The sequence below is a fragment of the Nothoprocta perdicaria genome, unplaced genomic scaffold, assembly GCF_003342845.1.
Source record: "Nothoprocta perdicaria isolate Ctin4 unplaced genomic scaffold, notPer1 scaffold_23, whole genome shotgun sequence".
Classification (NCBI taxonomy): Eukaryota; Metazoa; Chordata; class Aves; order Tinamiformes; family Tinamidae; genus Nothoprocta; species Nothoprocta perdicaria.
In genome coordinates, this window is record NW_020455455.1 from 1164062 (window position 1) to 1188268 (window position 24207).

General features: G+C 37.4%; 1 protein-coding gene across 4 annotated transcripts in view; it reads right to left on the minus strand.

Moving 5' to 3' along the window:
* The window catches only part of CDK14 (cyclin dependent kinase 14), a 283282-nt gene that overhangs the window by 52912 nt on the left and 206163 nt on the right, over nucleotides 1–24207 (minus strand). For all 4 annotated transcript variants that reach the window (XM_026039394.1, XM_026039392.1, XM_026039390.1 and 1 more), the window contains exons 12-13: nucleotides 7846–7985; nucleotides 4665–4811 (exon numbers count right to left, since the gene is read on the minus strand). In XM_026039394.1, the coding sequence (XP_025895179.1) occupies nucleotides 4696–4811; nucleotides 7846–7985 (256 nt within the window). In that variant the 3' untranslated portion in view covers nucleotides 4665–4695. The remainder of the gene's footprint in view (nucleotides 1–4664; nucleotides 4812–7845; nucleotides 7986–24207) is intronic.

Genomic DNA, 24207 nt, shown 5'->3' on the forward strand with positions numbered 1-24207 from the left:
CTCAGTCCCTTTCAATGCAGACCTTCCTCCGCTGCAGTTACTACAGTTTTATCCCCTGAAGCTGGACAGAGGAAGATTCAGATCCAGAGGCATGGTTGTTCATGGGGATCCAGCAATGTTGGGATACACAGGAGAGCAGAAGTGTGAGGAGATAGTGAATTATAGCCACTTTTCAATACTGACTGCTGACCCATACACTGCTGGACTAGAGCTTCCCTGCAGCCTGACTAGGCAACACAGGCAAAGATGTTATATTCCCACTCTGCAGTCCTGAATGAGCACTGTCTGGAAAGGAAGAATTGAAGGAAAAAATATTAACAAATAAGACAGGAAAATATTTGGGTAGGCCTGCAGTATTCACCTCTCCTGACATAAACTAGCAAATACAAAAAAAAAAAAAAAAAAAAAAAAAAGTATTTTTGCCTAATGATTCTGTGTTTCTGAGCATCCCTGCTCAGAAGCGAGCGGCTCTTCAGCAACCAGCACTTTCTGCCATTATCCTGGCGACTGCCATTATTCCAGCCTGGTTTGTTTTACAGGGCTGAGCTGACCCAAATGACAACATGGGCTCTTCGGCAAGCTGAGCTTAAATGGCCAGAAAGGAAGAATTGAGCCTACTGCAATTGAAATTCAGGCTGGCTCRGATGCTTGTGGAGCAGCAACACAAATAAAGACCATTTTTTGTTTTGCTCCGGTGAATTGTCAAAGAGATTTAGAAAGTCAGGGGATCTCATTATGGTAATACAGGTTAAATGCTTTAAAAGCATATGGTGTTACCATCCTGAATGAAGCTGTCCCTGCCGGCTGGGGGAACCACACAATAGGTCAGAAATACATCTCGTGTCGCTGGTCCACCAATGGGGACTGGGGCTTATGCACTACCAGAGGAGACCTCTGTGCTATCTGGTATCAGGTAATGCCTTGTCTTTCCAATTATCATTTGACTCACCCTTCTCCGGAGGAACAAGCTCTATGCCGTACATTTCCCTGGCCAAAGGGGAAAAAAAAAGCAGCTCTAGAGTTTCTCCTGGTCTGTTCTTTATAAAATAATGTAAGCAAAGATGGGTGAAAGCACAGCTTCTACAGAGATGCTTCCTGACCATTGTAAAAAATAAATAAATAAAAATAAAAATAAAAATAAAAATAAAAATAAAAATAAAAATAAAAATAAAAAAATAAAAATAAAAATAAAAAATAAAAATAAAAATTCACACAAAAAAAATGTGGTGAAAATCTTCAGGCTCAGAATAAAAATATCCTGTTTAATCACAAAGCTTTAAAGTAATTTGATTATGGCCAGATTTCTTTCTTTTCTCCCCTTCTAATTCACTGCTGACATCTTTCTTTTTTTGTGCAGAATGGAACTCCTTACTATATTTGTACTTATTTTCTCCATTTGGGAGCATTCTGCAAACTGAGCTTGGTAACTTCAAACCTCAGCTGTTTCCCCACGCCCCGAGCTGATGCATTGTCTGGTGCATTGTCCATGACAATGACATAATTTAGCCCACAAAGACCCTATTAATAGCCTGGGTCTGATGCGATTATCTAGGTTTTCAGAAACACAAGCCAGGTTACTGGTATCTCAGACAGTGTTTGGGTTTGTAGGCAGACGCACTGCAGACAGGCAGCAGACAGGACCTACAACATTGTAGATATGGTAGAAATTGTCCAGGATACATCAGCCCCCATAGTGTCCCCTGCCCTTCCYGAGGCAGCAGGTGAGCTCTAACAAATGATGATGGAGCCAGTTAAGAAGCCTTTTGCTCCTCTTCTTTACCCACCTGCCTGGAATTGCTGCTTCCAACACTGTTACAGGGTAAGGCATATCCATGTGTTAGCCCCTCCAGGGCAAAGCCCAGGCTCTTTACTTTCCAAAAGCAAAGAAAAGGTGGCCTTAATTCAGTGGGTGCATTGTTGGGGCGGAAACTCCTGGCAAGCAAGTGGATGAGGCAGCAGAAGGTGATAATTTCTGATATTTTCACAGCAGGATTTGGCACAGCTTGTTTGTTGGAGCGCTCTATTTTATACTCTGCTCTACCTTGAACAAATGGAGCTTGGGAGTATTTGGAAGGAAGGAGCAGACAGAAGACATAGTGCTAGAAATTCTCTCCATATCACTGAGATTTTGGAGTTGGATGGTTTCTTGTTCAATCTTTAAATTTATGTGTCTTCTAATAAATTCCAATATTATACATAAATGTATAAAATATACTAAAAATGGAACCATCCCTTAGGTGTCAGTTAGAGGCCAACTACTTAAAAATATTCCTCTTTTGCAGTTTCCTCATGAAGACTCATATAATTTAAAATATTTACAGTGAAAATGCACAGCCACTCATTCAAGCTGGAGCCATTCAAATGAGCTGGCCTGTTCACACCCCAGAATTCAGATTCTCTACAGTGCAGTACTGAGCAAGGACCACACGCCTCCTAGCAGAGCGGTGTGTGCACTCTCATGTTCTCATGTACACCCTAGTTTTCCACATTTGGATACTGAGGACTAATATATTTCTGAGAAAAGGCTGTATTTTATACTTCATGCTTCGTTGTAAGTCATTGGATCTATTTTGGATGCCAGCTCTGGAACAAGATGGCCTAYGTTCTAGAAGAATGTATTTCTATTTAATGATAAGGAGAATCCAGATGACTATCTCAGATCCAGGCAACTGCATATAGTTAGGCAGATCCCACCCTTTCTGATATATGCATCAGGTGAATTTAAGAAAATAAGTAAAAAATGCATACACCTGCCTTATCCCAGAGACAGGCTGAGAAAAGGTGTTATTCTGTGTAAATGCTGTGGGTGAGTAGCCACAACAGTACAGGGGTGTATGTCAAAAGCAAATGTGGTGCTAGATCTTTTTTAAAAAAATCCCCTGTGTATGTTTAAATAGGCATCTAGTAGAAACCATCAAGCTGTTCTCTTGTATGCTGTTTTACATGCTAGCTTTCAAACACAAACTTCCTATTGCGTATTTTTGTACAAATGCAAAATTACATTTGTTTGGAGGCAGCAGAAAGGAGATTCTGCACGTTGGAAATGAGATTCTGAACATAAGCTTCCACACAAAAGGTCTTTAGCACAGATGGGCACATTCTAAATTTACTTTAGATGGATGRTATGTCACGTTGGAACAGACAAGGTTGAAGAGATGTCTGCAGGGACACAGCCCCAGGAAAAAGTAGGGATTAGCTTGTCAATAAAGATGTAAACAGACTGCTCTGAGGCGGCCTCATTTCTGACATTAGAAAATCTTAAATGGTTTGCTGGAAAAGAGCATGTACAAAAATTGGGGCAGGATGTCAGGGCTGAAAGCTACTCYGTTCAGTTTCTAGTAGTTGCTGTCTGTCATGCAAAAAACACCACAATATTACATGGTTAATGAAACCTGCACATAAATGAGTAACAGCAAAACTGTGAATATAATTTATTAGGGAAAGTCTACATACGATACCGTAACATGCAGGCATAGCTAAGGATAGACTTAATGAGATTGTCAGCCACATAAATACCAGGCTATACTTTTGGATGGGTGCAAGAACAGCATTTATATTTATCCTAGCTCCTAGAACTTCCATATCAAATTATTTGATATTYGTCATGTGAAACATTATAACAGACTTAACGTTAAAGAGCGTGTGTGACTAGAAGAAAGSCAGGCCTGGGTTTTGAGTGAAACACATCTGTACTTGGGGTATTTTATAAAACATTATGAGTATTAAATCATTATGAGAGTGAACATATATATGAATCATTTCTTTTATATCCTATGTGCATCTTACATTATACATACACTTACACACGCTTTAAAAATTGTGCTTATGTGCAATTGCTGCCATAGATTATTTCACAGATTTGAAAAATGGAAGAAATGAACATGAGCATAATGATCCTGTCTCAGGAAAAAAAAGGAAAAAAAGAAAAAGGAAAACAAGCTTTGTCAGAACATCTAAGTAAGGGAATATGGCTAATGTGGAAGAGTTYGTGAAGTGGTAAGTTCTACTGAGCCAATACTGGGGCATATGGAGAGAATAGAGTTAAGAGTGTGATATAAAAATAGCCATTCCCTTATTTTAAGTTACTTCTTAAGTAGCCTCCCTCTTCCTCTGCCCTTCACAGGTTTTCTTCTACTGTTACAGTATCAGAAACCACATTGCACCATATTTTACTGTTGTAACAACTACCATTAAAGAGGAGGGGGATCAAACAAAAGCCATCTAAGAACAAAACCAGTTCTAGCAGGAAAGATCAAATGTATTTGCAAGCAAGCACCTCTGACTCCATCAAGAACATCCTTCTGCTGCCCAGGAGTTGCGGCTACCAGACCTACTGAACTCATCATTCTGCCCCTGCACCAAAGTTTAACAACAGAACAGGCAGGATGTATTTTCTTGCTCCACGCCTTACTAGCGGAAAAAATAAGCCCAAATTAAAGACAACCTAGTACTTAGTCTGCCGGCACTGCTTTCTGCAGGATTCTCAACCTGTCAGTCACACTGATCCTGCCCACAAGGCCAGGAACTTACTGATGATCTACACTGCAGAAGTAGATTGTCTCCCCGAACATGAGCAACCTAACAAAAGCGCCGTTCAATTTTACGTTTTGTTTCTCCAGAGTTAGCAGTATTTTCAAAGAAATATCTAACAATAATCACCTTACCTGCATCATCTGTTGTGAGCATAGGTATTCTTCAGTGTTTGCTGTTTGATACACCTTTTCCATAACTATTGTTTTTTCCAAAGACTCTCATGCTTTCTGCAGTCTCTGGCTGTAATCTTACATTCGGTACAGTAAAAATAGAAGACACTGCAAAAAAGGGCATCAGTTCAGAAACATGAATAGTTCCCCAGAAGTTCATTTAAAAATATTAGATTATATGTATATGGCAAACGCAGAATTGAATAAATAAATACAGCTTTCGATATACTACCACCATACAAACAAGCACCATAAAAACTTTACGTAGGAATAGATTAAAGGAATAATGATGGAAGCTGAGTGATACAACCATTATTAGTTGTACACATTCTTTTAAAAAGATAAACTTTCAGGGTTTTTTTTTTGATTACTTGTACTTATGCCACTGTATAATTAATATTGTTATTTTAAAATTTTCTCTCTGATAGCATTTGGAAATAAATAAGGAAAACAGAGCAATACTTTTTAGTAATTTGACATTATGTGTTCCTTTTTCAAAACCTTCATACCCATGAAACTGAACTATTGTGTTAGACTTCTTTTAGGTTTCCTAAACATATTCAAGGTTTATATTCCAATGAAACAATATTTTCCTGACTTTTTCCTTTTCTTTTCCTTTCTTTCTCTTCTACACCTGTGCATCTTTCCTTTCCTTTCCTTTTTTTTTTTTTTTTTTTTTTTTTTTGGTGTTTAATCCCCAAATTTGCAATTCAGCAGGAGGAGTAAATTGTATAAAATATATTCCACAACGAATAACATCCACAGCACATATCTGTTGTAGTCGTATTTTGATTACAGGACTGCATATTGTGCACACACACCTCTGTTGTGCATAAAGTCCCAATGTATTTATACCTACATTTAATTAACTATCAGTAGGATGTCTTTCCAAATGTAAAATATTAACCCAGACAACTAGAATCACAAAAACTGGTAATTTCAACACACAGTAAGCATTTTCCCAGGTCTGCAAACTATATGAGTTCTTTGTTTTGTAAATATGTTTACAAGTATATCCAAGTCATACTAAATAGAAATGATTGTAGTATTTGATACTGGGACTGTCCTTTCTTGCATCTGGATTTATGCTTCATAATGATTATCTACTAGACACAGAAATAGTCTTTCTGTAACTCAGAATTTTACTGGAGGCATTTAGAAGAACCTGGCTTTAAAATATAATGATTTTTCATCTTTATTCTCCCCCCTTCAAAAGGTTTCACTGCTCCTGATGTTTAACGTTATGCAAAGACGTGTTTCTGCCAATGAATATCGCCTTATGGTTATGCTTCTGCAAATAACCTGCTGTGAGCTGATAAAAGGATTAATGCAGCCAAAATTCTTAATCTGTGAAATTACAAATTAAATTCTCATATTAAAAATACCACCCTGAGGTATTTTTTGTGGTTTTAATTCCCCTCTGGTGTTCTGCATACATTGTGCTTGTTAATGACTAGGACAAGACTGTCTCTGTTGGCAGCCTGCTGCAGAGTGATAATGTGTAGGCATTTACTTCACTGATAGAACTGGATTTAGCCACTGACTGATAAACTAAGTGGCAAGTGGGTAATAAGTCCATATTAACAGAAAAGTACTACTGCAGAATTCAGAATTCATAGACTATCAAAATCCTAGCTAGACTAAATCACACAGTTGGAAGGATTGAGATGTCAACCAAGGCAGAGTGATTTTTGTTTTCTGTTTAGTGGGAAAAGGATAAATGAACTGGCATTCTTGATGTTTCATTAGTCCTGAAGTAATGAATCTCTTTGCATCACAGTTTCAGCAAAGACAGACTTTCAACAGCAGCGTTGCTTTACATTTTATCTTTTGAATTTCCACTTTCTGAGGTACTGTGGTGAGAAAGGACAGTGCTGTGGGCTGAGGGCTAGCACAGCAGAGSAGAAACAGTGAGTTTTCTGCAGGGCAAGGACGAGGTTTACAGGTGCTGGACAAAAGCTTAGCGTTGCTGGCTAATTTTCATGTTCAGACCTACCATTTGGAGAGCAGGTTTCAGAACAGGGTTAGAAGGAAGAACTTGTATTGCCAGTGCCCAGAGCTTGCTGAAACTGTAGCTGTCWCAAGTGTTGAACCCTGAATAGCTTAACATTTAGAGTGGATTTTTTTTTTTCTTGCAACAAAAGTAAACAAACTCTGTTGTGGAATAAGCAAAATTTACAAACAAACTTGCCACAAGTGACAACTTCTACCAGCCATACTTATGCACCTCTGTGCCAGAGTTGCATTTTCAACCAGAAATTTTTGTTTCAGAGTACTGGATCTGAATATCCTGTTAACAGATGTACATTTGAAAACAGGGAACAGCTGACACTACTCTACTGAAAGAATGCTTTCCTTCACCATATTGATTTAGATCAAAATTATGAATGCTGTTCCCCCTGTGAAACCTTCAGAACACTCTCTGAATAAAAAATAACCTGAGTGATAATATTTTAGCTCTCTAGAAAAAGATGTGGAGCCATGTGATATAAATAATTTACAAATATTTAAGAAAGAATTGACAGCATATGTTGACTTTGCCAAGTCAASTGGAATGCATTTTGTTTATTAAAAAAGTAAAAGATATATGTAAATACTGAAAGTATTCTCTAATAATATCATATGCAATCCTATTCTTGCACAGTTTAATTCAACAAATCAACCAATTGTCTAATTTGTGTTTCTCAGATTTCTGAATGCCAAGTCCTTTCTTAAAGGTTACTCTTACAACAGATACAGTTTCTGTGAATCAAACCCAGCTGGATTTTTATCCTATATGCTGCAGCTAGTTAGAAAGTACTGTGTGTTACAAAGTGAAAAGCACTAAATATGTAAATTGTATTTTTTCCTTTTGCTTTATGACAATTCAGATAATTCTCTTGGCTGCGCACATAATCAAATACAAAGATAGCTAGCTACAGACTGCAGAGCAGAGATAGCAAAACAAGAATCCATTTTTCCTGTGTCAAGCTAGCTGTAATTTCAGCTACASCATCGCTCACACACAGTCTGTCTGGGGTGGGGTGTATGTCCACGAAGGTGTCTGCATGTGAGTGCTTGCACATATGCAAGTATCCATGCCTGTGTGTGTGTATAAACCAGTGCCTTTATTTTTAATGAATTTGGAGGYGGTTATACTCACTATCAGTTAACTCCCATAGCCGTGGGGGCAGATCACTGAAATACTCATGGCTCAGGGCTGCCTGTGCCGACAATCTGCTCTTTGGGAAACACTGGAGTAGTTTGGAGGCCAGATCTTCTGCATGATTCACGTAGCTCAGCCTGAAACACAAACAAGGTCACTTTGTTTTTGTTTTTCTGAAAAACCATTTATTTATTCAGTTTACTAATATCACCTATAGTTAGCAACATTGAAACAGTCTTGCTAGTCTGTCTAAGTCTCTTTTGGAGCAGTGCCAGGAAATATCTCACTCAGGCTAAGGAGACAATGAATTATTTCTGGACCAGTRTCTCAAAATCCATCCAAATTTTACATGTAGAGCATATAATAGAGCACATCACATATGCCCTACCCACTCCTCATGAGTGAGAGTGTCTTGAAAACAGTTTATTACAGTACAGATTTTTCCATTTACATTTTATTTGAACACACTGACAGGCTGAGAATTTACAGGGCTGGAAACAAATGGTTATTAGTATCTAAGAACGTGAAATACAAGCTGAAAATAACAGTAGTATTTATACAACTTTATGAGATAACAAATATTAAAACTCAACAATGTTTAACACTACATATGTATCACATTACATATAGGCACTTCTCTTTGGGGAAGTATTGACCTCTTTTTCATATACTCACATRGCAGGGTGCTGATTCTTCATCGGGTATTAATGCCACACAAACATTCATTCGTAAATGAAATATATTTATTTTCTGAGCTCCCTTAGGAATTCTGAGAAAACTCGTCGTTTTATTGCCAGCTATATGTTTATAGACATTATGTCAAAACACAACAAAAACAGATGGAATAAAAAATAAGAGATCTGGAAAGAAGAAAATAATAATCAGCAGAATGAGGCTTTGGTTGGGTATCTTATGGCCTTCTACTATGCCTTAAAAAACACCAAACTTTCTGTAATGCTCAAGCAGAAGAGAGGTGCTGTTCTTGTACACAATGATTATACTGGTATTATCAACCAGTACATAACTTTACAAATTCTAGCATGTCTTCTTCGCTCAGTAAAGTTCTCATCAGTAAAAATGCCAGAATGGTCTTGGATTTTCATTGTACTAACTTACAAATACAGATAAGACTGCGGTTCAAACACTGCAGTGTTTGAAACAGATGGTGTTATTTTCCTCTAAAATCAATAATCCTACAGCATGGTTCATGCAAATTCTCATTCTCYATCAGCTCAAGATGGCTTTCTGCAATACCACTGAAGAAAGATGTATGAAACAGAGTTATTCTTTCATTTTCTGGCACTTAAGGTAGGGCTGACAATGGCATAATTTATAAGCATCAGTCAGCAGTGTGTGCACTGCTGAAAACTATGTCCAACAATAGAGAAAAAAAACACTGAAAATATGTAATGAAAACAAACAAAAATGTTAAGCCAGTGAAAACTTAAAATTCACCAGTGTCATAGACACACCTTTTCACCCATGTCCATACTGCATTTGGTGTGACTCGGCAGCATCTATTCCATTTTAAAAGTCAAAAGCATCTCTGCAGACTTTCTTCCTAAGATTTTTCAATGCAGGAGCAAAAACAAGTGCTGAGTATACTAAATTAYGTGCTGGTATGTGGATGACATGCTATTTTTGGTGGTCCAAAAATATACCACTGGCTGTCTATTGAATCTCTAGTCCCGTGTTCAGGATAGCAATTTTTGAATGCCATGCCTCTCTGATCTGCCTGTCTTGGCAACAGAGATATGTCCAGAAATTATCCAGGGATCAACAATTGCCTGAACCATTGACCACTCTGAGCCATTATTTCTCATCAGTCATAATCTTACAGAATTCCCAGGATTTGGGTTGGATATTGCTACTCTCAAAACAATTCTAGTATTTCTGTTGGGTAGCATTTCTGTTGGGTAGCRTTTTTCTGTCTTCTGAAAATTCATTTCCAATTAATGATAAAATACAAGATATTGAATGAAACAGTCAGTCTGTAAACTACACTGTACAAAAGAACTGATTCTAAATTTCTTATGCTATCACATTATGGATTTTTTTTCATTCAGCTTTTGTAAAAATTACATGAAAACTTCATTACAGAACACAGCAAACTATCAGGAGAAAAGGCAATGCATAACTAAGAAAAGGAAAAGGAAGGCAAAATACCCAGGGAAAACTTGGATTTAATTCTTCCACACATCTAAAATTCCCAAGGATCAGTGATTTTATTGAGTCAATGAGGCCTGTCTTGTGTCCTAATCCCACCTGTGCCAATTATTTGCTGAGAGGTCTTGGAAAATCATTTCACTAAGTTTTTACTTCCCCACAGAGGTAGTTGCATCCCTTTTTAGGAGCCAACACAAACATGTTCTATCTTAAATGAAAGCTCCTGTTAAGTTAGAAAAATGAGGCCGCTAATTTAAGCAGTGAAATATTATCCTGCAATGTAAGAAGAAGAATTGCACCATTCATCAACTGTTGCACAGATACAGTGAAGATGCTGATTAAGTGAGCCAAAACATTAGGAAAAAAAACATTAAAACATTAATGAATTCCAAACCATAGTTAAAATTATGTGTGATGACATTCCAGTATCCTGGTGCTTTCRAATACAGTAGTGCCCAAATTGTGACTGCCTAAATGGTCAGTATGTCTGGTACACTGGGAAGATGACTTTAGTAAGAAGGAAATATCAGGTGTACTAATAAATTGAAAATATTTTAAATGGCAGCAGTTTAAAATGTCAAAGTTAACTTCCCAATACAGAAATCAAAAAGATACTAGCTCACTGAGAAGATAAATCAAGAATTAAAAACAAATATTAAATAAACAGCAGATTAGACATGTAAAGTAATAACTATATATATATATATATATATGGGGCTGCAATATGACCACATCTACTGATGAAGTAATTTTGAATAAATCAGTAAAGAACAGAACCAGTTCTAAAATTAGTAAATAAAAAATACATTACATTCATTGCACAAACTATCTGAAAAATTAGTTCTATCAGCTATAATATTAACATTTAATTGCTCTTATAACATGTAGAATAGTTTTGGGAGGATTAGTTGTTTATGTAGTGCTTTGAAGATTCCAGTTGCTGCATTACTAGCCTTGTTAAGTTCCCAAGTGTTTATAGATTTTAAAGTCAAAAGGGACCRTAATGGTCAAGTCTGACATCTTCTGTAATACTGACCAAAGAAGGTCATCCAAGTAAATCAAATTTGCAAAAACTCTTCCCTAAAGACCTATCTGCTGCTAAGGGCATTCCTGGAAATTAGAGGACTTTGCAGAAGAAATATGCCTGTGCCATCTTGAGGTTGTCAGTCTTGCAGCTGATGCTTTAGTGGAATGTGTGACCAGTTTTGCCCCTTTGCTTAAGGACAAGCTATTCTTTTATTTATGAAAAATGTACAGYATGATCATGTATTGAAATACACCTACTATATCAGAATTGTCTGGAGAAATCCATTTAGTGCATAACCTTGGCCGTTTGGAAAATTTTGGGGTTTTTTTCTTTCCTTTTTGTTTTCTTGACCATTAGCCTCTTCAAAATCTCCTGAAAATACGAATGATTTGTCTGACACAAGTTTGAAACATGATTCCTCAAAAGGGACAAAGGCGGAGTTTTGTGACGGGGTTCAGTAGCTAAGTATCTAATACAGAAAAGTTCACAGAAAGAACTAAGGGGAAGAAAGATTTGATTTTTAAACACACCTCCTTCAGGATGGTGACAGGATGGAATTTCATACAATATGGCTTTGTGTCTAAAACATAATAGCTTGTTTTGTCTCCCAGCAGTTGGGCCATATAGTGACTTGGCACGCATGATATGGCAAGTCTCAATATTCACGCTTCRCTTGCTGTCACACTCATCACCGAGGAATAGTTACTGGTCATGACAGCCTACATACTGGCAGAAAAGGTGCTGCACACCAAAATACAGAGAAACCTTTGGCAAGGAACACTAAATAATGCCTAGTACTGTTAGAAGAAATACTGTGAATATTTCTTACAAGCATACTTTGATGACATTTGCAAAAATACATTGATTTTCAGTTTAATCTCGAAAAATATATACTGCTTTTGCTGAACAAGATCGCTGTATTAACCTATCTCATATATTAAACATATATGAATCTGACTCAACTTGAACAGTTGTAAATCTCATTGGATTACAAGAATTTGATTTAATTTCAGAAAACAGGCTTAAATGTCTTTCTGCTGCAAGGGAAGGTCAGTATTTGGTCAAGCAGAACATGACTAAGATCACTGAAGTTTGGTTTAAACTTTTGAGGGGAAAAAAAAAGTTTGGAGCATGTGCAGTGAACTTCTGAACTTGGGGCGATTTGCTTTTAAATGCAGTGAAGAATGCAGCTCAAATTCMCATTAATAATTAAGACAAATGGGCATTAAAATAAATGGAGATAATATGCTTTCCCTATACTCCAAACAGCAAGAGGTAAATACTTCCCAAAGCAAAAATCATTTACTGGGCATATTTTCCATTTCAAGGTGTAATTCTCACAGCATATCATTAATTCATTTCTCTTGACTGCAGTTTACAGCATGGCCTAAAGGAGTGAGGCACCTAATTCCCTTCAGAAATCTCAGCTCTGCTTCTTTATTCTAGGTAATCCCTTGCAACCTGCAGTGCTGAAAGACAAAACAACAGTTAACTAGAATAACGTATCGTTTAGCAGTGTTTAAAGTTTAATGACATAAAAGAATAAAAGGAAAAGTTCCCTGCACTGGTGTGAATTGGGGAATTTGCACTGAGCCTGGAAAGTTGGCCTCACAGAAAGACTATCCACGGCCATCCTCTCTAGGTAACTAAATGGCTTCTGCACAGTCCATCACTATTTAACCTATTAACCTATTAATCACTATCACAGCCACAAGGGCCATATTCCACTTTCAGGATTTTCCTCCAAGTCTGTTTGTGGCTGGCTTGAGTCTTCCTACCTTGTCCTAGGCCTTGTTTAGGCCTCTACTGAGTGCTGACAAAAACTGTGCAACGTTGCTTATTAAAGTAAGTGCTTTCTTTGCAAAGCCATTTGCGCTTCCAACCGGCTGATCTGGATTTGCCTTTTGGAGCCTGGACTGTTTTGTGTCTCTAAAGATGTGTATGACTACCAGGAGGAGCCCCACATACAAGTACGGARCAGGGCCACCCTACGTGACATTCCCCTTCGATTAAATGTTAGCAGCTTTGTCTGCTAGTACATCCGTGCCAAGAACACCGACTATCTTCAAAGGTAATGACCTGCCAGCTCCAAAATTCACTTTCAAACTGCTCACCTCACTTGCTAAAATCTCTATCCATGGAGTGATAGAGATTTTAGCTATTGGGAAACCACCGAAAAGTGAATGCAAAATTTGGTGCAGACACTTTTACCTTTGGATACAGATGAAGGCATAAAATATGAACATCAAGACAAAAATCTAACACAGAAATTATTTTTTCCCTAAGTGTTTTACACCTCTGATTTATTCCACTATCTTTAGAAACCTACTCCTCATATAGATTTGTAAAGGAAGAGGACAGCACATGAAGTAGGGCCAAAACTGAAGAACAAAGAGAGGCCAAAAACACACAAATGATCACTGAAGCAAAGCTTCTATTCTTATGTTGCTGATCAATCACAAAATACAGAGTATGTTCCCCAAACCAGTGTGGAGGTACCTTAGGCCAAACTATACAATATGCATTATTTAAGCTACAGTTGAGTGCAACTAATATGGATGTATTTCAGTTCTGGCATTCTCCCCAAATCTGCATTGGGCTGCCATGTACAGGCCTAACTTTGTGCTGAGGTTTGCATGTTCTTCCGAAGAAGCCACCTCCAAATGTCCTGTCTCCTTCAGCACAAACTGAGGTGCTGGTAGCAGTTTAGATTCAGAAGATCTACAAACTCCAGAGGCCACTGAGTGAACTTTCAACCATTTGTAATTATTCTCACTAGACTATTTGCACAGAGTTAGAAGTATCAGTGTTTCATTCCTTGGTATTGCTGTTAATGTGGATGTATAAGAAAGTCAAAGCCTTTCTGGAAAGCTGTGCAGATTAGTTCATTTAGTGCATTCCAACAAGATAATAACCCTGGCCCGTTTGAACTAATTCTCACTTAACAATTTCACAGATGCCATTAGTTGGAAAGCAGCCAAGGTGAATAGCAATTCATGAAAAAAAAATGAATATAACAAATGAAGACTCTAAAAAAATAGACTTTTTTTTTTTTAATTAAACTACATTTACATTTATATCACTGTAATTATAGTTCTGGACCCTGAACTTCTCCAAATGTAGCACTCAGATGTCAATCTCATTGTCTGTTGGTTTTCCTGTCAGAACAAGTAGATGAAGTGACAAATGCTGTAATGTTCCAGCCGAGAAAAGTCAGAACTAGCTGCTGCTGAGTCTCTTCAGCTAGCATAGAAGGAGTGATCAAGTCTTCTCGATTCTCAGMCATGTAACCAAAGTGTCCATGGGGCCTGTCAAAATAAACCTTGGGACCCAAAGGAAGGAGTACCTCCAGCAGCAGTTCAATGGCAGGACGTGGTCGTGGTTGGCAGGGTGCTCTTCKGCCCCACTGGCAGGTTGGATACACAAAGGCACAATGTGACCTGGCCTTATYGGCCCATCAGCAAGTGGTGGCTTGCAGCTAGAGATCATAATGACTTAAACCCCACATACCGGTGCAGCTTTGGCACCAGTCATGTGCCAGTGCTACAGTAAAATAGACTTACTTAAGCTATTCATAAGCTGTATGTAGCTTCAGACTGTGGAATGTAACTCAAAATAAAAACAAAAATATGTAAGTCTAGCTCCTCTTGGTTCCTTCTCTACTAGACTTGACACCATTTAGCGGTCCTTCAGATCTACTACTGCATTTCAGCGACCCATTGCTGTGATATCTGRTTTTAGAGTTTTGCTTGAGAGAAGGCAGAACACAAGAGTAGGCCTTTAAAAWTTAAGGTTGGTTGATTCAAGCTTTGAAAACCAAGCCTAAAGCGAATCAGTCAATACACAACTGACTTAATAACATCCTGTTTTTTTGTCCTTGAGTATCCTGACATACATCCAGACCAGCTTAAATGCTTCATGTCTCAGAATAAATATGTCGGGCTACAAAATCTTCTGAAGAAATGCAGTACCAACTATCAAGACTTTAAGGTACAAGGACAGCAAATACTTTTAATTGAAAATATTGCACAGATTTTTCCTATTTGTTCTATGCCAAATAGATAAAGGATACATTTTACATATTTGATAGTAGGTATCTTTTTGCCAGCATGATATAGGCTGGAGCATCAAATGAAATGAGAACTGCGGAGTCTGAGTGACAGACGTTAAAGTGAAGAAAAATAAGCTTATTCGGAAAGAAAATATACAGTGTATGTCAAGTAATCGCATRCTCTTAAAGCTATTGAGAAGGTGGGTTTCTCCAATATGATTGTGTAATGTCCTTAATTTCTGGGAATCCTTTAGTTGTGATATCCCAAACAACATGATTGCTGTGTATGGTATACTATTATTGCTTAAACTGTTCTTTTTCACAATAGATTCTTTAAATACAAACACAAAAAGTCTTAAGTATTTCACATTATTTCAGCCAGTTTTCAGCATTTGACATAGAGATATTTCCCAGGAAAATAATTTCCTAAAAAAACTAAATCAGAGCATTCTTTACTATTTTTCCCCAGAAATAATTTTGAAATTACATTTTTTTTGATTTTACATGTCATCATCAATCAGCTATCTTAATTCTTTAAGCATCCCAGTTAGCCCAATATTGAAAAAAAAAACATTATGGAATACATATAAAAGATTACTTGCGCCCAGGCAGAATATTTCTGAATATGCTAGATTTATACTTTATCGGAAAGTCTCAGCTTGTAGTAAATGCAATTAATGAAGAACGACAACTTGGTGGCAACATTTAATCAGAAGCTTTCGATTATTTTGAAATCCTTTAAAGGGCATGAGTCTTCTGATCGGGAGAGTGCTTTTAAAAAGCCGCCTTCTTGCATCTCAGCGAGTTGAACAGAACATCCTTGGAAAATAAATAGAGCTAAAAATAATTACTAACACCCCCATCACTTTATGAGCTATCATTTCACCAGAAAATGGGGAAAATATATCTTTAATCCTGAACAAAAACTCTTCAAGGTTTATGTTCTCTATAAACCTTTCACTGAGAACTGAAAATATAAGTTAGTAATGCAATAAATGCCCTAACAAATATATCAGATTTTTCACTTAATGCTTTTTACAGGCTTAAACCAAACTGAGTGAAAGAAAATCACCTTTTACAGTCTGACTCTTAAAGAAAGAATGCCTTTCTGTTATGCTTTTTAAAAGAAGGCATGGTGAATTTATATCAACTTCACTGAATCTTGGGGCATGATAAAAGGAAGAAAATACTCCAGTGAAGTTAACATTCCATAGCATTCTTTCCTCACATATTTATTTCCTCGCTGGCTGGACATGAGCCAAAAGAGAAAAAGAAGAAAAAAAAAAAAAAANAAAAAAAAAAAAAAAAAAAAAAAAAAAAAAAAAAAAAAAAGGAATAACCTCATTTCCCCACAGCCACCCCAAAAAGCCTACGAATAGTTGAATTAAACCTTGGGCTCACAGTGTAGCCAAAGGTCTGAGTTTTTCCTTTTCCCATCCCCAGCAACCCTGTTTGTTTCCCTCCCAAGAAATACTAGCAAAGAAGCACTCCAAACAAAAAACACCCAAACTCTGAATTTCAAATCTGGCAGAAGGTACATCTGTTAGGGCAGTAAACAGAGTTCTCCCTATCTTCCCTTATTAAATGACTACAGGAAGAAAAATCCAGCTGTCTTTTGGGGACCTAATGCTTTTTGAAAACTAAAAAAAAATAAAAATAAAAATAAAAAAATAAAAAAATTAGGGTTAAGTTCTAGTGAAGAAACATTAGCTCTGCCTTATACATCTCTACCCTCTTGTCTGATATTTTATCGTCTCGGGTTTGAAAGGTCTTAATTCATTCTAATGTAAATAAGAACTGGTCTGTTTGCTCAGTGCTTCAACAGGAATTTGCTGCAAGGTTGCCGAACGCAGGGAGCGCCCCGAGAAGGGCGACCTCGCTTTAGTCAGCGAAGCCAAAGATCATTTATCACTGTTAACCTACAAATCTGTCTCACTGGGGCCTCACATCTATCAACCATTTGGAAGAGCTACTTGTCCTGTCCTCCCACAGCTCCCTAAAGCAGCATTTTGGTATGATCTTCTCTATTATTGTATACCTCTCAGCTAATAAAATATATTTTATGGCTATGGAAGGAGCAGGAGTACTTTGTATTTATTTATACAGCTCATTAAAGGTAGATAGAGATTTGGAGGCACAGAGAATGCCCCAAGCCTGGAAAGCTCATAGAGATAAACTCCAGGCATATACATGTATTTAACTTTATGCATATGAGCTGCTTGGCTGAACCCAATGAGACCAAKCACTCACATAAAACAAGTTGGCGTAAGGATCTTTTGGGAAAGTCTTTAAGTTAAAACATGACAAGGACATGAGGAAGAACTAACAAACACTGAGAGGTGAAGATTAAGATTTTATAATGAGATTGTATCATCAATATATTTAAAGTTATACAGATAAAATACATTATTATATGCATATATTTAGATAGACCTATTATGCATAACCAGCTGCAGCTCACTGATCCTCAGGTACCTGGTTCTTATGATTTTAGAAGAGATTAGGGGGCAGGAAAGCCCTACTCACACCAGCATTATACTGCAGAAGTAAAAAGCAGAGCTAAGTTCTARAAAAGAAATATTATACTGCCTTATGAATCTCTACCTGATAGTTTATTCTTTCTCCAGATTCAGTCTCCTCGTTTAATACACAGCTCCTCTYTTAGTAATGATGGAGATACTTTCTAAGGGGAACGTATGTAATCCTCCAATAGGAGGAAGATCTTGGCAGATTGAAAAATTCAAGGTGTAACATGAATTACTGYTGTTTGTCCTAAGAGACAAATACACTCATGCCAATACATTAAAAGAAGCCCAAAGTTAATTTTGACCTGGCACAGGAAAAGACTGATGGTTGTTAGTCTTGCTCAGGACAGGTCTCAGATACAGAGACTGTTAAGAAAAGACAGAATCTGACGGTTCTTCAGTATACATTTTACCATAAAACTAACATGATTTTTCACTGAATTTTAAAAAGAGCAAGCACTAAAATCCACTTGTATCTCTGTAGTGATGTGCCTTTTTAAAAAGATGCTAAGATTTAACATGGCAGCTTATGCCCCTTTTATTATAAGCAGGTTGGAAGTGAATTACCAGATCACAAATTCCATATATTTCAGGGATCAGTTACTGAAATACGTGGTTTGTAAGTGCTTGCACTCGCATCCTGTAGGTGGGTGAGGATGGACTAATAGCTGACACTCAAAAACTGGCTGGCAGTGGGAGGGACTCAATACTGAACTGTTTTTGCAGATCTTAACCTGCCAATCTAGCATGAAAGAGATAGAGCTAAGCAGGGAGTCGGTGCTATTTAGACATAAATCAGCATGGGAGATTTAAGAAGTAAATCAAAATTGTTATCTGTAATAGTGGCCATTAAAGGTCAGACTTCCCAAAGAGCCAGCTATCAGCAGAAGCAGACTGCCAGAGAAGTTCAGGCCAGTTCTAATGTCCCCAAAATAAGCAGGTGGCTTATCAAAACATTTAGCACATGTGGAATTATGATATCTGTGGAACTGTGCTGCAAGCAGGGCCAGGTGGTCCCACGGGGTCTGCGCAAGCAGGGAGACATTAGGGTCCCATTTTAGGGAAGTGGAAGTGGGCAAGTTTCAGGCATTCAAGGCACTTCCTAATCCTAGCAGCTTGCTTCAGGATGGAAGACATCAAGAGGCATCACTAGGGAGAACTTTCGAGAAGGATAAGGAGGGCCTCAAAATGATGGGTGAAAGAGCCTCTTTTGGAGCTAAACAATCCATGAAGAAATAAGCAGAATCTACTGGCTGTTTTTTTTTATGACCTGAAAAAGGGCTTTGGTGAGAAGAAGCCACGTATATACACATATGTCACATATAAAGTATATTGTGATAATTATGGAAAAATGGGATGTCAGGATCTGAGTGACAGACTTGGAGGGGGAGAGGGAAAGAAAACATCTTGGAGATGGAGATGGAGATATACAAGTGCAAATAATGGATACCTAGAGTAAGGAAAGGGAGATATGAAACATCCCTAAAGCTCCAGGCCTACAGGAGGAAGAATGCTGCCATTGCACTGACAGAAATATGAGAAACCTCACTGTAAATAGATTCAAGTGTGCAAGGGTAGAAATCAGCAAGAATCTCTTGGTAAAGCCTCTATGGCTTAAGCTGGCAGGGCCAGGAAGACAGCCTGACCATCCACTGACCTGCTGATCGCCCATGCTGCGCCTTGGATTATTGATGGCCTCCAAAACCATTCCTGGGCACAGCTAGGTGACAAAACACACCAGGCACCAGGCACCTCAAAGGTGGCACGTACCAGCTTCCTACCACGCTGCAGTCCCTCAGCAGGCACCGCACTCTGCTCACCACCACAGGGCTCATTGAAAACACAGCTCCCATGGCTTGTGGCCATGGGAGAAATGCTGAACTGAAAAAAATAATACTAATCAGCCCCAAAACAATAATTGCATCTGCAGCCACATCAGGGGGCATGTAAAACCCACAGGAGATGCATGCCCAAGCTCTACCTAGGACAGATGTGGCCACGTGGCCTCAGGGCTAGCAGACAGTCCCTTGCTGGGCTCTAGTTAGCAGTACAGACACAGGTTACACATGACAGGAAAAGTGGATTCACAGAATGTTGTCTGCCACCATCTCAGAAAAGATTCATGCCCTCCTGGTTGCAGAATAAAGCTTGGCTCAAGGGCATTTTAAGGATCAAATATGAAATAAATAAAAAGAATATAATAATTGATTTTACAAGAAAAAAATGCATATGGAAATCCAGAAATATTCTGGGGAATTATTTATTTTTTATGTCAGGCAGGCAATATTAATTTGAGGCACATAAACAATGCACAGCTAGTATTAGGCTGTGAGCATAGCTTGCTATACAATCTCACCAAAGAAGATAATTTGAATATGATGCTCTATTCTTAACTCATATATCTGAGGAAAAATGCATGAATTTCATATACTTATTTAAGATTTCTTTGGCTTTTGTAAGTTTGTTTAAAAAAAGAAACAGCAAAATTTAAAAGCTACTTAGGATGCCCTCAGAAAACAAGCAGGGCATTTATTTATTTCTACAGACGTAGAAATTTTAATTTTTCCCATTTAAATTCTTTGCAGTAGGATTCTACATTCACAAGCCCAACAATAAAAATTAGAGCTTGTCTTCATTTGTATCTTCAYCATCCTATTCCAGCAGCGATGATCATAAAACAAACACAGCTGGCATCCTTACTACTTTATTCACTGAAGGATTTAGCTGGACAAACATCACAAAGATTGTGGCTGATTTCACTGAATTTATGATCAAATATGCTCCAGCATAAGATCAACTCTGTAAGATCAATTATTATGAGATGTGAATAATTTAACACAAAGTTTTTTATTTGTATATCACAGATCTTATGGATATAAATTTGACTGAGGTAGCAGACTGGGTATACAGCTATATTAGACATTACATTATTAAAATGGATGCTTTATTTTTATGAATTCATATTTTGGGATAAATACTGTCATTTACATTTTGATATCCAGTAAGCGGTTAATTCAAACAAAAGCATTTTACTATTTCATTTAAACTTCAATTAAATTTATCCTAATCAAAGAGCAACTTAACTGTTTTAGTAGCACCTTTAAAAGCAATAACATTCTCACAAACAACAATCACCATCATTTTATGGTCTTTCTTTTTTTTCCCACAGATCTTGGGAGCCTGTTGTTCAGACTAGTACCAGGAGAGTTATAATAATTTTAACGCAGACTGTGTGCCTTAGGACATGGGATTGACTTAATGTCTAAAAGAAAAAGGTCGGTTCCCTTTGGGATCACTTGCTTCTTTGCCCTCCAGCAATGGCAGGGGCCCCAGTGYCAGGCTAAGGCTCTTTATTCACAGTCTATTGGTGAAGAAACATAAGCCAACCTCTGTCTATTTTAATGCATAAACAAGGGATGATTATCTTGTGTCTTCGCATTTTGACCATTGGGTCAACAGAAACTGAACWTATATAATGGATGTTCTACCTCCAGTCAGCATCTTTCAGAACTTCTCAAGCAATATCATCTATGTTCTCAAGCAATACAGTAAGTTATCAGGAGACGTTACTAAATTTAATTATGAAAACTGTTTGGCTAGCAAATAGCTTCAAGTTCTGAAGCAAATCCCTATTCTGCACTCATCTCATACAATGTCATGTGCTTCTGTATCATTAATGCAGGGCTTTTTTTGTCACAATTGCAGTGTTTTGGGGGATATGGTCACAAGAGATTCTGGACTACGTAGATTAAATTAGCTTTTGAAAAGGGCAATTTAACAGAGATGAATGGTAACATCTGAAAAGCTATGATACCAACCTACTGCACATGCACTATTAGTGGAAAGTTGAAAAACCCACCTAAAATCATCATAGAAGATAATAATAAATATTTTTCTAAGATGAAGATGCTTTTTGATATTTATACCACCACAGAATCTCTACCTACCTTGTTTAGTCTTTAGCTGTCAGCAGCCAAACTGCCCAGGTTTTGAGATCAGCTTTAAAGGATTTGCAGAGGCAACAAAACTTAGCAGCATTATAGATGTTACTACGATTATTGGCTGTCTCTGCAACACCTCCCCAAACAGATAACAATTCCTTAGGCCGTAAGATGAGAATTAAATAAACTGGTGAGCTAAAGAAATATTATACATATGATAACAAGCAGTGGAAAATACAAATGCAAATCCATTAAGCCAATGGCAGTTGCGAAGCACTGAGCACTTGTGAATGCCAACCCAGTTCTTAATGTGTCTATCTTTTTGGCACTTATTTTGGAAAAGTCTTGGCTTAAAAGAGCACACACAAATTGTGAGATAGCCAGCAGTACAGCCTCCTTCATGTACATCAGTCCCTTCCATCAAAGTATGTCTTGAATTACTCAGACAAATATTTGTAAAATACATGTAAAAGACTGAGTTTCGTCCCTATGGTCATTATCTGGAAAAGAGGGGCTTGGAATTCTAGCAACAGGGCAGAAATAACACTGTGAGGTTATAATAATGCTTCATATCTCTGATTGAAATTTTTAGACTTCAAACCAAGAAATGAACACACAAACCACGAGCAACACATGAGTAACAAGCTATCAGGAACATAATTTTAAGAAATTAATAAAATATTGGCATGCAGAAATGCATAAGCAAAAGAGACAAACTGGAAACATCTGAAAAGAGTTAACCAGTAAGTATTCAAAATGTTAATGAAGAACATACACTGGAAAAATCATACCTGGAAACACCAAATAAACATGTCTATCTGATATATGTCTCAATATCTTAAGGAATTCTTAAGGAATTAGTAAGCATAGCAAAGAACTGCAAAGCACCTTTGAAAAGTCATTTTATGAAATCTCCACAAGAACAGTTAGTTCTCTTTCCTCATTTGTCTATAAAGGTCTTTTACTGTAAATAAGCTGTTGTTATTTTATTAGCTATTATTGCACTGTATTCTCAAGTATTTCACTAGACTTTTAAAAGGAAAAAAAAAGTCATACTCTGCCTGTCAGTATGTTCACACTCTCATTCTTGCTTTTTAAATAAGAAAGAGATCAACCTTGGAAAATAAATTGCYGGACATCGACAAGATAGAAGCAAAGACAGTACAGAAACCAAATTAGTTTTAGGACGGCTTTGTAAATAATTTTGTAAATTCTGAAACCTAAAATAGCAAGCAAAAGAATAAATGGCCAATGAACAAGACATCAGATGAATACATCACTTTTTAAAATTAACTTAGTGGAACAAAGTGACAACAGAAAATATTTGACACAGTTTCTCTCCAAGTGGTGCTCTGGAGAAAAACCCAGAAGAGATGGGTTATGATACACTATCACACACATTGAAAACTGACTGACAGACCATAAGCCAAGAGTAATGATAAGTGGAAATGTACTGAGTTGGAAGGGAAGTGTCCAGCTGTGTGCCAGAGGGATTAGCGTTAGTCACAGTTTTATTTAACATCTCTATTAATGAACTGGACTAAGTGATACGCTGCATGCTGATTCAGTTCTCAAATGAAATTACATGTTGAAAATTCCAAAGAAGACAAAAAAAAATTGCTACACAGGGATTTTCAGATGTGAGAGATAGGGACTGAAAATCTGTGAGCAGGATAGAGAACTATACGCAAATATTGCTAGGGAAAAATAGTCCAAAAGGTAGATGGGTTCAGAGATACTACGCCCACAATCATACCAACAAACTCTAGCCCAAAACCAGGACAAATTTGATCTTGCATATGACAGCAAAGAAGGCTGAAGTGATTCAGGGTTGTGTTTTCACAATGATCACAGTGKTAAAGAGTAACACACTAATTTTACTAATGAAAGAATTTAGAGTTAGTACTTAAAGAGAGAACAGGGACTTTTTTTGTTGCTGTTATTTTCTAAATATAGTGGTCCATTTTAAGAAGTTTGTTAATATTTTTAAGTTGGCCAAGATCTAATATAATAGTTAAAGTCCATAAATATCACAAAAAGGGGGAAWTAAGGATAAGTAACTGTTCATTAGTGAGATCCATTAGGCCCAAAATGTCCTCTTCAACTTATAAAAGTTACAACATCTGAGTAAAGTTACAATTAGAATAAAAGTGCTTAAGCATAAAGAATTWCTCAACTTCTGGAAAAGCAAAAATAGAAAAGCACAAATCTTTTTTGAATGATTGCTTTCAATCAGTATAATATAAATCATTAATGTAATGCTGAGAATATTATATATTAATATAATGAGAAAATATATAGTGCATTTTAGCTGTAGCTCTAAACACCTGTACACTGGCCTGAGAACTTAAAAAGTCAACTTTCCTTTGCATTGAGCCCCTTTATGATGCCCAAATCATATAAAATGGTATTAAGTAGGTGCAATTTATAGCTATAAACACACAAAAAACGAGCGCTTAAGYGTAAACAAGCAGCTTCCACCGCCCTGAAGTTAACTTAATGATTGGCGCAAAACAGTGAAATAAAAACCAAAGCAGTATCAGAAAAATGMGTCCAACAGCAAGCTGTGAGAGTCCCCGGGCAGAGTGGGCCGCGGTGCCACGGGCCGCGCTCCTCCTAGCGCTGGCAGCATCGCACTGCCGGCCCGGC